The sequence below is a fragment of the Myotis nattereri genome (assembly GCF_964212035.1).
Source record: "Myotis nattereri genome assembly, chromosome: 1".
In the NCBI taxonomy this organism is placed as follows: Eukaryota; Metazoa; Chordata; class Mammalia; order Chiroptera; family Vespertilionidae; genus Myotis; species Myotis nattereri.
In genome coordinates this window covers 175,737,557-175,754,127 of record NC_138075.1, presented here as the reverse complement: position 1 = coordinate 175,754,127, position 16,571 = coordinate 175,737,557, and the positions used below count along the sequence as shown (strand labels likewise).

The 16,571-nt window shown below is 40.5% G+C and overlaps 1 protein-coding gene across 1 annotated transcript in view; it reads left to right on the top strand.

The window, feature by feature from the left end:
* Positions 1-15,000, top strand: part of CDS1 (CDP-diacylglycerol synthase 1) — a gene marked incomplete at its 5' end in the record, with an annotated part of 62,765 nt that extends 47,765 nt beyond the window's left edge. The window contains 6 exons of the mRNA XM_081098153.1: positions 164-251; positions 2,115-2,183; positions 4,010-4,162; positions 6,072-6,191; positions 8,274-8,377; positions 12,259-15,000. Of these exons, the coding sequence (XP_080954279.1) occupies positions 164-251; positions 2,115-2,183; positions 4,010-4,162; positions 6,072-6,191; positions 8,274-8,377; positions 12,259-12,388 (664 nt within the window). The 3' untranslated portion in view covers positions 12,389-15,000. The remainder of the gene's footprint in view (positions 1-163; positions 252-2,114; positions 2,184-4,009; positions 4,163-6,071; positions 6,192-8,273; positions 8,378-12,258) is intronic.
* Positions 15,001-16,571: the final 1,571 nt, after the last annotated feature.

The following is a 16,571-nucleotide window of genomic DNA, read 5'->3' as shown; positions in this document are numbered from 1 at the left end:
AATATTTAATGTTTCTAATAATGTTTCGTCAGGTGTTATGTTCTGGACTAGTCTGAAGTGTAATTCAAAGAGTTATTATATTGATTCGTTGTGAGTCATAAGCTGTATAAAATACTTGTCACTTAATCATATGAACTTGTTTTTGCTGACTTTTGTTTTAAAGGTTCCTTGTTCCAATATCAAGTGTTATCTGCAATGACATAACTGCTTACCTTTTTGGGTTTTTTTGGGGGAGAACTCCATTGATTAAGGTAATTATAAAACATCACAAGCCCCTACCCTAACCCTAAAGATTCGCCACTGGGGACTTAGTGCTGTTGCACACTTCTTATTTCTTTTGTTTGTTTGTTTTCTGTTTTCCTCTTTTGATTTCCAGGGGCCTTCGGTCCCCCTTGGCTGCACTCAGGGCGGCGAGCATGTTTCCCGAGGGTGCGGTCTGGCTCTTTAACTGTTCTGTCAGCTCCTCACTGGGGGCTCGACGCCATTGGTTATCCTTTCTCCCACGAAGGCTCCTCTCTCCTTTCTGCTGGTTTCTTCTCTCAGCGATGTGGTTCTCCTCGCCTCTGCTCCCCCAGCTGTCTCACCCGCCCCCTCCTTCACCAAACTTTGAAAGTGTTCATTACACCATCTTCACATACTCATGTCCACTGTAAGACTTTTACACCCAAACTAAAAAAAAAAAAAAAAATTGAGGCCCTAAATAAAACACTGATAATGTAAGTCAAGGAAAGGTTAGAATAAGGGGAAGGAATGGACGCGAGAGCAGGCTGTGTTGTTTTGCCTTAGAGCTGCTGCTTTTTACAGTCAGTGGAGGCAAAGAAGGAAATGAATTAAGTTTTAAGTTCCCATGTTGAGGAAGAAAGAAACAAAGCAGTTCTTCATGGAAGAGCAGACCTTGGCCTTTAAAACCCTCCATAAATTCTCCCCCACAGAGCAGCGTTCCAACACAGGGTGTCAGGCTGAGCCTTAGGGATACGAGCAAGCCATGTATTTTCCTCACGTTTCTAAAGCTGTTCAGCACACGGGCAAGTGATTAAGTGTTCAAGGCTCCTGGACCAGCTAGAAGTGTTGGGCTGAGGAAGTCTTCAGAGAGGCTGTACGCCTGCAGAAGATTCACTGTCTGACTTAGAACGAGTGCTAGTGAGCTTCCTGGGCTGGATTAGTTGCATAATAGATGCAGATGGAATTAAGTTCACCCCTAAGTCAATATGCTGTGGAACAATTCAGTTTGGTGGCTATCTTTGAACTAATCAGCGGGCACTTTTGAATTTGAGTCGGCTCGCACTGCATGATGATAATACTGAATTATCCTACGAGAAGGTAGACATCTGCCCCTTCGCTATTGTCAGATATGTCAAGAAGCCGGTTATTTGTGCCAGCCCTCTTGGCTTTGAGCTTTATGACCATCACAACAAGAGGCCCGTAAACAGCTCGTGCAGCTTAGCTATCACCCGTTTCCATCTGCAGAAGCTTCCCTGGGATATTCATTGGCTCCTGTCCCTGTTGTTCCACTGAAAGGGTCATCACAGAAGCCACCAGTGACCTGATGACAGCGCCCCAAACATCAGTCCTTCCTTTGCGGGGCAGCTCAGGCAGTTAGCGCGGACCCCTCCTGAATCTCCCCTCCTGCACCACCGACCTCCACATTCCTCTCCCTGAGCACCTCGTGGACTGGGAAGCAGTAGCTCTAATCTGAAACGAACAGTATCTGTTCGTAGAAGCACAGCGTGGTTCTTTCTTCATGGAGACAGACAAGGTTGTGACCAGAGAGAGAAGGATACGTGAATACTTGGGGAGTAATAAATACTGTATCTGGGGCTGTGGACCATTTGGCCATTTGCATGGCCTTTTGGGAATACGTGGGACTCTGGTGTGCTGCGATGTCCAGGTTTAGTTATGCTCACCTATTTTTGGTGTGTGTCCAATATTTGAGGGCCCAATATATGTTACATACTATTAGAGAAATTTGCACAAATAAATTGGGATCATGGAATGAAGGGAAAAGAAGTCATTCCAAGGAGAGATGTATGGGAATTCATCGAACAGAGCTTGCATATGTATTGTGTGTTTTGGGAGTACAGTAACTCTTTTTTATTTTATTTGGCCTTTTCTAGCTATCTCCTAAAAAGACTTGGGAAGGATTTATTGGCGGTTTCTTTTCCACAGTCGTGTTTGGATTCATTGTGAGTTTTACTAAGATTTTTATTTTATTTCTATTTTGAAAAATGATAGCAAGTGTATCAGTCTATCCTAAACCTAAAAGAATTAAACTGCCAAGTGCTAATACTGTATTTATTGAAACCCACCAGGCATAATCTATTCTGTATCCCAGTAGCTCTCATCCTGGCTTCATATCGGAATCACCCGGGGAGCTTATTCAACATCTATGTCCCCCCTGGTGTACGTGGAGGCCTTGAGGCCCTCTGTTGTGTTTGGCAGTTTCGAACAGCTGTTCCGCCTTGTTGGGACACAGGTTCTGGGACAGGTGGTGGCCTTGAGTAAAAGCAGAAAATACAAATGATGTTGAAGAGCCTTGCCTCCCTTACACATGCTGCTACTTGGCTTAGCAAGTGCTTACTGCCGTGAGCCCAACATGAAGGAAAAGGTTGTTAAAAATAATTGATGTTTACTTTTAGCCATGAATAATGAGTCTTGCTAATGTTTTAAAAATTACTTTATAGTTACGGAATGTAGGTTTTTTTAATTAAAAGGTATCTCATAAGAAGCAGTAAAAATATAGTAAAATGGCTAGATATAAGGTAAATATATTAAAATATAGTTAGGAAGTTTAATTTTTTAAAAGTGTAGTCCCTAACAGTTCTAGCATACATTCCACAGCCAAATATACAGTGACTAGAAACAACATGAGAGAGAGCAAATATACAAATAAATGAAAAGTATCAGGTTCCTGGATGGGAAAACCATTCCTCTGTTTAATCTGCAAGTTTAGTTCATTCTCAATGAAAATTCCAATAGGATCTGGCAAAACTAATCCAATCAGTGTTTATGTTGTATACTCTGCATACTGTAGAATACTGATGAGATAGTAACTCATAAACAGAATGATGACAAGGGAAGTGATCCTGTCTGATGTTTATACATTATGAAGCAGGAATTACTAAGTTAAATAGCACTATAAGAATTTGGTATTATTAAAGACTAATTTAGAAATAGTATAAGAATAGCCATATCATTGGAAAAAAATAAACAGCTACCCTGTAATAATGTAATGCATGGCAAAAGTGATAAGAAGGGACATTATATAATTTCTAATATATAATTTTGAGGAAACTGGTTAGAAGCAAAATCAGTTTATTAACATTCCTAGTGTCAATTTGCACTTCTCTTAATCATTCTTGAGCAGTATAATGGGGTGAATGGCTGCAAAAGAGAATAAACTGTTGTCTAACAATTTCAATTTAAAATATTTCATTTTATGTATCTTCTTCCATGACTGAGAGAAGCTATATTAAAATTACAGTGCTGTGGTCAAGGGAAGAATAGTTTAGTCAAAGTTTTCTGGGTTGGTTAACAATGGTGTTTTTCATCTGTATTTTTTTTTTTGTATTTTTAAATCACTGGTTATTTATTAATTGATGAAATTACTATAACATTTATTCAAAGAACTTCAGCCCTGTACTCTCCCATACCTTAATTACTAGCATTTGCTAACGTTAATTATGTGTACTTTACAAAAGTAAAGCCTTGTTGAAATACTTGTTTAAATGTTTAAATCAGCTTCTTTTTCTCCTTCCCCTTCCTTGTTTCTACTGTGGTCACATAGAGATAATCTCTTTGATTTCCAAAAGGCCTTTGGTTTTCCAATGGCTTTTCAAAGTCTTTTATTGGGTCAGTTTTGACCATCGAGCTTTGATAATACATAGCAGAATGTGAATACAGAGAAACTTTGGCATCTACTCTGGCTGTTTTGCTGACACAAAACACACACACACACACACACACACAATCTTTCATTCAGTGTTTCATGAACTCCTGCTTTGTTATTCAGGCTGCCTACGTGTTATCCAAGTACCAGTACTTTGTCTGTCCAGTGGAATACCGAAGCGATGTAAACTCCTTCGTTACAGAATGTGAACCCTCGGAACTTTTCCAGCTTCAGAGTTATTCACTTCCTCCCTTTCTGAAGGCGGTGCTGGGACGGGTAAGATAAATGTGGGTAAGGTCCTCTATCTCAAAGAGTAAGATTTTTATAAGAAATTGATTTCTATAGAAATTGATTTCTATGATACAGAAGTGGTTTCACTGTCTGCTTAGCATCAATAATGTATTCTAGCCCTTTGTAATCTCCCTTTCTTGAACATAAAGTGAACATTACTATCATAAACCTATTGTTTATTAGGGGTTTACTTGCCTAATGGTTTGAATACTGATGCTATAATTTATCTTGTATTTGTTTTGAGACATTGAAAAATATTCCATAAATTTCTGAAAATTGGATGAGTTACAATAAGTTTCACATGTAATTGGCATGAATTGGCTAAATTTTTTAAAATTTATTTTTATTGATTTCAGAGAGGAAGGGAGAGGGAGATAGAAACATCATTGATGAAGAGAATCATTGATTGGCTGACTCTAGCAAGCCCCCTACTAGGGATTGAGCACATAATCCGGGCATGTGTACTTGCCTGGAATCGAAGCCTGGACCTTTCAGTCTACAGGCCAATGCTCTATCTACTGAGCCAGACCAGCCAGGGCATGAATTGCCTAAATTTAAAAGTTAATTAAAATTCACCAGCTCAGAGTTTCCTTGATTTTTCAGGGGACCTTTACTAGCAGAGAAAACTACTGCTTCTAAAAACCAGTTTCCCTTCCAGAAGTGCACTCCTGCCACTTAAGGCAACCCGCGGTCTTACACTGCAGGCTGTGCCATGCTGTCCAGCAGAACCTGCTGATATGTGCCACCGAAACCAGAGGTGGTTACTTAAACTGGGGAATCCAATAATTGTGTGTCTACACACGTGTGCATGCATATGTCTGAATCATATTACTTTTTAACTAAAGTCCTTAACTTTAGAGAATAATTTATTTCTCTCCTGAGTGCTCAATACATGGATTCCAAGAATTTTTCCAATGTCAAAGCCATCTGTTATCTGCAAAGATCTGAACTGCCAATCTTTGATTAAGATTGGTGCTCTCAATGATGGTTGTGAAGCCACGCCAGCTCTGCACTGTGTATAGTTTGTAGTTTTAGTTTAAAGCAGAGCAAGAAAAGAAATTTGGAACAAGAACTTAGAATTTATGGAACAATTTGCAGAATTCTCAGTTTTTATGATCTCCATAATCTTTTATAAACGTCTTGCTGATGCACATTTTGGTATATTTTTAAAGCAACTTATTTTCATGTGTTTCCACATCATTTAGTTTACTATTAATAGAAAGACCAGCTTTACCCTCACTCTGTCATACAAAGTTATAAAGCGAAATAAAATTCAAAATTTAAAATACATTATATAATTACAAAAAACAAAGTACTACTGGTAAAAAACAAATTCCGAAATTAACTCAGCTGATTCTTGGTAAGTCTACAGCTCAAGTGTTGTAGAAATTTCTAGATGAACTAGAAAGTAGCCAAAACCGGTTTGGCTCAGTGGATAGAGCGTCGGCCTGCGGACTGAAGGGTCCCGGGTTCGATTCTGGTCAAGGGCATGTACCTGGGTTGCGGGCACATCCCAGTGGGAGATGTGCAGGAGGCAGCTGATCAATGTTTCTCTCTCATCGATGTTTCTAACTCTCTATCTCTCTCCCTTCCTCTCTGTAAAAAATCAATAAAATATATTTAAAAAAGAAAAAGAAAAAGAAAGTAGCCTGTCAGCTGCAAGGTTTTGGTGTGCCAGGCACTGTCAGTATGCATGCAGAGGGCACAAGAGTGCAGCTAGGGGAGGCTGATAAGGAGAGCTTACCGTGTATTTTTCTCCCATGAGCCTGAAAGTTTGTGAAATTAACAAAAATGTGGCATATGTTTTGAAGTATTATTATGTCATAATCTTAGTTTAGGTGACATGCTTAACCCCAATTTTAGCCCCACCCCTGCCTCTTATTTCCCTCCGTAGGAGAGAGTGAGCTTGTACCCTTTCCAGATCCACAGCATTGCTCTGTCAACATTTGCATCTTTGATTGGCCCCTTCGGAGGCTTCTTTGCCAGCGGATTCAAAAGAGCTTTCAAAATCAAGGTATGTGGTTAGGTTCTTTGTTACAATATCAGAGAATTTAATATAGTTGAAATTCAGTTCTCTATGGGTCTCCTACATTAAGCCCTCAAGCAAAAACTATTGGTTTCAGGCCTCACAGAAATACTTCCTGGTTGATTTGAGTGTATTCTTCCTTGTTGGGTTTTGGCCGAGCCATGTCATGTCAGCCTCTTTTATAGAAATGGCACGTGTTACTTAATTGGGGACAACACAGAATCTTGGTCCTTCAGGTGTTCGGCCAAGAATCCAGCATGAATTGTCTGAAGATGAGTGTCCTGCCACAGTCTCACTTCCAGGACAGACAGGGCAGCCTTTGAATATGTAACCATCCATTCTGCTTGATCAGGAGTCAGCTAACTTCTGTAAAATCCTGTGGTTGTTCATCACACCCTAACTACTCAACTCTGAACTTGCCCATCATTGTGGGCAAACCTGGCGGACGATGTGTCAATGAGTGGGCATGTTGTTTATTTTGTAAATCAAGTTAATAAAGTTACAAAAACAGTGGCTGGATTTGGTCTGTGGGACATAGTTTGCTGATCCCTGTCCCAGATACTTAAAATCATCCCTATGTTTTAAGTTAGATTCTTATAAAGTGACACATAAGGTGTCCCCCAAAAATGTATCCACACTTAATAGCTGATAGCTCAATTGATGCTTCTTTCTTTTCACATTTAACCCATCGGAATTAATAATTATTCAAAGTGTGTACACATTTTTGGGGACACCCTGTACACTTGCCCTCTTCTCTCAGCTCTCCTCTCATGACTTCACCAAGTTAAGATGGAATATTGTGCCATTAGAAGTGAGAGAGGGCAGGCCTCTCTGAGGGGGTGGCATTTGAGCAGGAATCTGAGAAGAGGAGGAGGAGGAGGAGGCCTGCAGAGACATCTAAGGAAGAGACCCCAGCGAGTGCAAGGAGTGGAGGTGCTTAGCCTCTTTGAATAGTGTGTGTGGCTGATGACATTGCAGCGGTTGGTGGAGTTAAATCACAGAGGCCCTAAAAGCCAGGGAAATGAACTAACTCAGTGAGGATTTGCCATGGGGCAGACGGTATGTTAAGTGGGATGCAATATACAAAAGTGTGTACGATGTTGTCCCTGTTCTCAAAATGCTCAGCACCCACTATGGGAGATAACAGGTCCACACAGAACCCGCAGCAGCCGTGCATGGCTAGTGTCCTGTGACGGCTGCACACGGCGGAGCAGAACTGAGTTACCATGGCTGTCTTGTGCTGTGGTTAGTAGGGAAGAGGTGGAAGGAAATGTGTTGGCAAAAATTAACCAAAGAATTATTTTACACAGATGTGTTATATTTGGAATGGCATTTTCTTTAATAGTCTCCAACCCAGGGTTTCCTGTTGACTACGGAGAATTTTTTTGCCTGTCCAAAAGGCTGTAATTGCTGTTGCATTTTAGATGCTTATAGGTTGCCTGAGTGAATGAGAAGAGGAATTAGTCATAGCCATTTCCAGGCACTGAGAGATGGGGATATATCTGTCCAGTCAATTTGCAGAGGCTTACTAACCATCCCCTCAATTCAATTGACTAATGTGTCCCAAATGAACTATTTTTATTTTCTTTTTACCACACTTAAAAAAAAGGAGAAATATTTATCATAGTAGTAAAATTTATTTCAGAGTAATAACTATTAGGATAAATATGAGTTAGAACCCTGTGTACATCAGTCAACAATACTAAAATAGCTCCCAAAATAGTTTTGCTTAATCGGAAAAGTAGTCTTTAAAAATATTAGACTAGTAATAGTTGATACTTTTGATTTGGAAAAAGTTTTCCTAGCTAAAGAAAGTTAGTGCTAGAATTAACTGGTATTTAATGAGTATTATTTTAATATTGCTGGCCAGTTCAGTAATGCTCTAACGTGGGAATATCTGCAAAAGGTGCGGTTTTGATCTGTTGCACATGTTCTAAGTTTGTATTTAGTGTGACAATCTGATAGTGAAGTATTTTCCTTAGTGCCCGTGATTCCAGAAACATCATTAGACAGGAATTTTATGACAAAATTTTTTTGAAAATTGGCTAATCTCTTGGTTTGTTTTGGAAGGATTTTGCAAACACCATTCCTGGACATGGCGGGATAATGGACAGATTTGATTGTCAGTACTTGATGGCAACGTTTGTGCATGTCTACATCACAAGTTTTATAAGGTACTTTTAGATTTTTTTTTTTTTAAAAAATGTTTTCATACTTGGTTTCTTGAAGTTCTCGTTTCCATAGGCATTAGTTTGACCGAGTTGCTTTTCTGTCGGTGGTCACCTGTAATATCAAAGGGCACGGCGGACCCCGGAGCTGTGTCACACCGTACCCCTAAGCAGCATGCTTACATTTTTATTATTTTACGTAGATTTGAACTGAAATAAACAATAGTACATATTGTGGTCTTTAAAGGGCCCAGTTAAAATCCACTCAGTATGGACGGTCCTGGATTGGAACATCAGAGATTTCATTTCTTGGTTGTGGGTAAGGCAATGATAGTGAATACAAAGAATTACAAAGGAGGACATAATTCATCCAGTTTACCAATTATTGTTACCTATTGGGAAATGTTCTTGGTACGAATATAGCTGAGAAGAAAACAAACCAAGTCCCTGCCTCAGAGTTTGCATTCTTACTGGGGAGTTGGACGGAGAAGGGGCAGAAGTGGACAGTAAACAAATAAATATAGCTCGTTTCGGTGGTTATAAGTGCCACAGAGAAAAATAAAACAAGCCAGGGGGGAGTGGTTGTGTGGGGTGGGGTGAGTGGAGGGTGTTGCTGTTTTATATAGGGTGGCTTATTCTTTTTAAACCTTAATATTTTGGTTCTGCCTCAAAATGCCCATTTGGGGTGTGAAACCTACCCACATGTTAGCCTTATTTTCTGTGGTCTCTCCTAGTGGGTAAGCTATAGAAAACATGTATTTCCTTCATAGACTTATTTGAAGTTGAAACTCATATTTATAGGTTCCTAAATACATACCCATTTTAAATATATACCCATAGCAGCATGAGAATTTTTTATTAACACTTATTTTCCTTGTGTTATCTTCTTAGGAATTTATGATTTTCTTGAGTAATCTTGTTAGTTTATCTATCTCATTAATCTTTTCAAAGAATCAAATTCTGGCATTGTTAACTTTGTTTTCTATTTCATTGCTGTTTATTCTCCTCCTTAATCTTTCTTTAGGTTTAATTTGCTATTCTTAAGCTTCTTGAGATAAAGCTTACATTATTGATTTTCAACCTACTAGTCTAATATATTCGCCTAAGATTACAAATCTCCTTTTAAGTACTGCTTAAGTTCTCATCCTATATGTTATATTTTTATTTTCATTACTCCATCACAAATGTTTTCTGATTTCCAATATTATATTGTCTTTGACCAGTGGATTATTTATAGGTGTACTGATTCATTTTTCAAACAAATGGAGATTTTCTCATTCTCCTTCCTTTATTGATTTTGCTTTAATTCCACTATGGTCAGAAAACATACTGTTTATTATTTCAATATTTAATATTTGTTGAGACTTGGTTTATGCCTCAGTGTATTGTCTATTCAGGTACATGTCCCGTGCGCATACGGAGTGAATGCGCCTTCTGCAGTTTCTGGTGGGCATGTTGTATATGTCATTTGGGTGAAGTTTAGCTTAATCTTCTGAATCTTCTGTACTGATTTTTTTTCCCTCTGTTCACTTATTCTATCAGTTACAAAGAGAGAGCTTTGTCAAAATCTCCCACCATGATTGTAAATTTACCTAATGCTATTTTTAATTCTGTCATTTGTTGCTTTATATATTTTGAGGTTGTATTAAGTATATACACATTTAGGGTTATCATATCTCCCTGTTGAATCACTCCTAATGTCATTATATAATGTTATATAATGTCCATCTTTATGTACTTCTTGCTTAAAGCCTATTTTGTTGGATATTAGAATAGCTACATCAGCCTTCTTTTGGTTAGTGTTTGCACAAAATTTCTTTGTCCCTCCTTTTACTTTTAGCATGCCTTTATCCTTTTAGCAAAAGTGTGTTTTCTTCTCTCTCTCTCTCTCTCTCTCTCTCTCTCTCTCTCTCTCTCTCTCTCTCTTTGAGAGAGAGAGTGAAAGGGAGGGAGGGAGAGAGAAACATCAATGTGAGAGAGACACATCAATTGGCTTCCTCCCGTACATGCCCGACCAGGGCCAGAGATGGAACCTGCAACCCGGGTACATGCCCTCGACTGGGAATCGAACCTGAGACCCCTTGGTAAACAGGCAGACACACTAACCACTGATGCAAATCAGGGCTTCTTTTCTTTTCTAACAAGCAGATAGCTGGATTTTGTTTTTGTATTTTATAACCCAGTAGACAGTCTTTGTCTTTTTATTGGGAATATTCAATCTATTTGTGTAATTTATTTACTGATAGAGTTGAGAATTAGTAATTAGGGGCTAAACCCTCAGAAGTCTTTCTTTGCAGCAGATGGCAGTGTTTAGGGCATTAACTCATACTTTACATTTTTTTCGAATGTGCTTTTCTCCCAGTAGAGGAGTCATGCTGAGCCATGTGCTTGCCATCTGAAATATTTGCTGTTGGAACACAGTGCTGGTGCCAGGATGCAGCTAGCCAGGAGCACCTGCTGGCAGTTTTGCATTTAGCTGAACTTGCTAGAAACGCCTTCCTTTTCTCTGCGGGCCCTGCTCTGGGTTTACGTTATGAAGTTGCTGAATCTTTTGAAGAAATCTAAGACAAGCAGTGCCCTGACTTGAGGAGACTGTGGCTGTGTAATTTATGGCTGCAGTGTTTGGCATTTGCACAAAGGGGACCCATAGGATGGGTGAATCTGAGTATTTCTACTTCCTGTAATTCCATTTGAACTGAAGAGTCCTTATTATAAATCCTAAATTTAATTACTCATGTAAAGGTCTCTCTGGTTGCCATTCTCCTTATATTACTTATGTCTTTTTCCCATTGGATTGTACTCACTGCTCTTCACAAAAAGTAAACCATACTCTTCTATTCAAGTGGGCTGTAGAAATTACAAAGAACAGTGCATGTGCATTAACATCTGAATTCGGTTCACTCGGAACTTGACAGAATAACACTTTAGAAGGTCACACGTGGTCTCCAGTGTACAAGGGGGGTGAGTTCTAGAGCCCAGGAGGGGAGACTACAGTCCCCTGGCTGAGAGTCGTATCAGCACAGGTGCGAGGGCAGCAGTCCTGACCTGGAGCTTTCTGACCTGCGCATTGTGAAGGGGAAGAGAAGGGCTGCAGTGGGGGTGCTGGTGGAGCTTGCCCACAGGGCAGTGCTGAGAGGCCCCTGTGTGGGCTGTGGGGAGAGCGTGGTATCACTGGCCTTTGCTGCTTCAGTCCACCCTGGGCTCACACCCTCCCCCTGGAACCGCCAGGGTGGTGGGCGAGGCGGCAGGGCTCTCCTCCATTCAACTGGAGCAGATCCACTTTCATTCTGTCCCTTAGACTGGGGACCCAAGACTCTCTTTGAACAAAGGCTGTGGCCCCTGTTGCTGCGGCCGGGTAGGAATTCAGTGCTGGGCTCAGAACCTTTGAGTCTTGCCTCTTGAACATTCATGGTTCCCTGGGTAGTTCTTCAACAGAATGCCTGCCATTGTTTGACATTTCTTTGAAGCTAACAAGCAAAACACTGTTTTCATGTCCTCTCCCACCAGGAATTTTGCTCCTTTCCTTACAAGATAGCTTTTGTGCCTTGTCCAATCTCGGGATTTGTCCCCTATCCGTACCTCTAACTCAGGTTGCCCTTCTGAGAATTTTGTAGATCTCAGATCCATACCCCTTGTACTGCCCATTCTTGCCATGTTGAGATTGCACGCCTCTCAGCAGAAAATTGTTTGGTTTTTTTGCTTTTGTTTTTGTGTGTGTGTTTTACTGTTGGCACTAACGTTGGGCATAGAGTGTGCTCTGATCAGGAGCTGTTTCAGTTCTGTAAAGATTGCTACTCTACACTGAGAGGCAGCATTTAAACTGTGGGCACATGCTTCCTTCAGCTCTCTGCAAATAGCAAGAACTCTCCTTTCTGCTCTGTTACCAGGGGCCCGAATCCCAGCAAAGTGCTGCAGCAGCTGTTGGTGCTTCAGCCAGAACAGCAGTTAAATATATACAAGACCCTGAAGATGCACCTCATTGAGAAAGGGATCCTGCAGCCCACCTTGAAGGTATAACCGGACCCAGAGAGGGAAAGACTCAATCGACAATAAGGAATTCTACAGAAAAGCACTGACAGATGAAATTTTGTAAATGTACAGAAAAGTGGTTGAAAATGCACTAGCGTGAAGATTTACAGACACGAATGTTTCTTCTCTGAACTACTGTGAATATTTAACACACACTGACTTGATCTAAGTTATGAAATAAGTAGCAAATCATCATCAGAGTATTCTGTACTTTTTTCTAAAGTGTATTTTCTGATGTTAACTTCCTTTCCCTTACTTACCATTTTCATAATTTAAAAGACTGTTTTAAAGAGTCAAATACTATCAAATGAGTCCATTGAGGATGTCTTAAGATTGCACCTGAAAGTGTGCCCTTTGCACAAATATTTACTTTTGCACTTGGAGCTGCTCTCGGTTTTAGCAGAATGTTCTCTGGGAGGCACAATAGGAAGTTCGTTCTCCTGCACTTCCTCCTCTTTTAGTTTGAAGTATTTTCTGAGGGCTGAGTTGGATCCAAAACAAAAGAAAAGTAAGTAATCATTTGCCAGGGGAAAACATTCCTCTTTTAGGTAGGTTTGAGATTCAAGAGAGGGAGGCTGAAATTTCTATCTTTATTGGCTGACATCAGACTCTACTTCTGATAAAGTTGTTTGGAAAAACCTGATGCCGCAAAAGCTTTTGAAGAGAGACAAAGGGGTGTTCTGCTCTGAAGAACGTGTGCAGCCTCCACAGATGACAAGAGCTCAGGAGACTGCGTAAGACAGAGACACGGGGCACAGGCCACTTTGGGTCTAGTTAGTTCTCTGCTTTTCCTCGTTTCCCTGTGAACTGGTTTCTTTAAGTTCTATAGCCGTGAGCACAAAAGATGAATACGCAGGGGTAAAGAGCAGGGGTGGTGGCTGAAGCAGAGAGGGGGTGCCCCGCTGAGCGAGAGTGACCTGTCTGTGGACAGGGTTCTGTGTCCCGGGCGCCCCTACCCGTCTCCTTCCTGTGCAGCTGGAGACACTCCACTGGCAGGAAGCTTGGAGATCTGCCTGGAGGCCCAGACCCTGACTGACTTCATGGGAGCAGCTCATCTCTGTCCCTTTCCTTTTTCACATCATGTCATAAAACCCAAGGACATCAGCTGATGATATTTTTCTTCCAAGAATGAAAATCAAGCAGGAGTGATTCCCGCCGAGAACAAAAAGCACACGAATGTCAAACCTTCCTCTGATGGACAGGAGATGAGGACAAGTTTCTTACCAGTGAATGCAAATAAGCTCATGTTGCTGTGTGCTCTGTATAACCATACTTATTGTATGGAAGAGGCAGCAGTAAACCTTTGAAAATTGCCTGTTGCTCCTTGGCTAAATGTTCAGAGAGGAGAAATAGATATATTTTAAAGAATGTTTTACTAATGAAAAGAGGAAATATTTTTGTTTAAATCAAAAACAAATTTCAATCATTTTATATTCCTGTTCTACTATTATACCTACAATCAAAGAGTGTGGATATGCATGGGTCCCAGTACAGATATTCCTAGGATGGCATTTAAACGGACAGCTTTATCAAGTGCACTGCACGGTAGTGGGTGTAGCTGAACTCAGTACCAAGAGTCTGATTTCTCAGTTTGGCATTCAGTTGGTTCACAACTGGATGTATTCAGTCAGCGTTATTTCACCCTATTCCATAAAAACCTAGAATTGGCATTGGAAATGTTATAAGACAAAATGATCCCTTATAAAATCAGGCTACCTACCAGTTAATTTTCAGCATCTCTCATTATTTGCCTCACAAAAGCTCCAAATGGTGGTCATACAGGAATGTAGCATATCAAAGTTGAAAAGTCAAATAAAAATTTTGTAATAGGAACTTAGTTGACGAAGATTTGCACAATAAAAACTCCTTGGAGACACACAGTTCCCTGGCATTTTCTATAAGGTGACTGGTGAGGCACTGCAGTGCAGAGTTATAGGAGAGCATCACCGAATACCTGTATTGTAAAGTCAATATTATAATAAAATATTAAGCTAGAAATATTTGTGTCACAATAATAAATTTCCTCAAATATACTTTGAGTTGGGTGTATACTATTCTATATGTAAAAAGTAAATTGTTTTAACAGAGCACTAAAGTACTTTTTTGTACTTTTAGAGCATGTATATTAAAATACAAGATATTTTATCAAATGATAGCCATAAAACCCTGACTTTGATCATTTTTGTATTTGCACTATGAAGAGGACTTAAATTCTAATATAGCTGCGTGATGGCAGAAAGATGAAAGACTAGGAACTTCCTTCAAGGTAATGGTTCATTTTTCCAAATTGGCTAGTTTTGGAGGTGCTCTGAGGGTACCGATTGGTTGACTTTTTAACCTGTGGGATGCAAATGTTCCCTCCGTGTTTTCCCTGGTGGTGGTACATAATACATTTACTGTCTGAAAAGCAAAGACCACACCCACCCACCCACGTTTTTTTGTTTTCTGTTTACAGTATCACTTTGTACCTTGGTTTGAACAAAAATGGTATCACTTTGTTCAGTGAAAAAGTAGAAGCAGTGTACATATACTGTATGTGGGCAGGAGATAGCTCATGATATGTGTCCATCAGTTCTCTGAATCTTTTACTGAAACATAGGAAAATAAAACAGATAAATCACATTTTGACGTTGTCGTGCCATTTTCTCATTGGAGAAGAAACGTCCGTTCAGCTAGTGTTTACAAAATGATGATGGACACATAAGCAGTATCTGTTGTGTATTTTCCATCACCAACACCTACAGTGACATCTTTGAGGACGGGGATAATGAAGTTCTGGTGATGACGGAAACGTGTGTTTGTCAAGAGGTGGTGTCCTTTCACTAGAAAGAGTAAGTACAGAATTTCAGTGGCACTCCCCACACATTTACTTGGGAGAATCCTGGTCCAGTTCCTACTAGAGCTTTAAGTTATATGGATGCTGAGTGGCATCTGATCTGATTGGCCATTGTGATTCCAGGTCGGGCTCAGTGCTAACACTCCAGGCCCTCAAGCTTCAGAACACACCAATGGGTTGGAGTCTGAAGACTTAACTGAACATTCCCACTAGTGTCTCTTGGACAGCCCTTTCGTGCCCAGCCCAGTTTCCATGCAAAGCTTTGAGATGGGCTTCATGATTTCTAGTTGCTAGGGTCACTTTAAGGGTTAAAATTATGAATGAGCCTTGGTTTGTGTCCACCCTAGAGGAACCAATTAGTAATCCTTTGTTTCCTTTCTTCCTACCTTCTCCTCTCGTTGCCCATCTGCAGAGGGAAGTGACTGAACAGAAAGGTAACCATCTGGCCACATTGGATTTAGGTAGCGTTAATGTAAGTGTTCTTTCAACGGTAGACATGCCATCGTGTCACGTCAGCAAGCCTGGGACGTCTACCGGACACCCGGCGCTGCTTTTTTGTTCTAGCTGCACCAAGAACATTAGAACTAGTATTTCTTTACCTGGAGACAGAGGTAAGTACCATCCAGGGTGGGTGTTTATCATGGAAATCGCAACGTATAAACCAGGTTCAGGGGAAAACAAGACAACTATTCTGACCTCCCCGGAGGAGCTGTCTGTCCTGCAGATAGTCCACAGCAGATTCCTCTGCCTGCTCCTGAAATTCAACAAAATTTAAAATTTCACTTCTTTGGCAATTTGTATGCAATGGCTGCAAATAAAAAAGCAGGTCTAGACCATTTAACCCAAAGCCTGTTGCACCTTCATCCTGTTGTCTTTCTTTTCCTGTGCAGCGGAAAGAACCCTTGAATCATCAGGTACCATGGAGAGTCCCTGAGTGAGGGTTGATGAATGGAACATTATCTGATGATGATAATGTTAGTTTTCCAAAGGAGCAGAGAGAATACAGTCTGGCTCTCTAACATGTACAAAGGACATGGGTGGGTAAAGCAAAGCCTTGTTGCCCAGAGAGAGAAAATCATTGAGGGGCAGTCCACCCAAAGGTGTGTGAGAGAATGAAATCTCAAACTGTCGGTCAAGCTTACAGCACAACAGGGTACAGGACTTGGGATTTAAGTTCTCAGACCCTCCTTTCCCGTGCAACCAGCTGAGCTAAAGGGGTCCAGGTGGGTTTCTCTTCAAGATGTGCAATGCCAAACCAGACAGGACCTAGAAGAGTAATAAGTTTGAAGAACAAGTTTGAATAATCAAGCATATTTTTTAACAGTTAATTTCAAA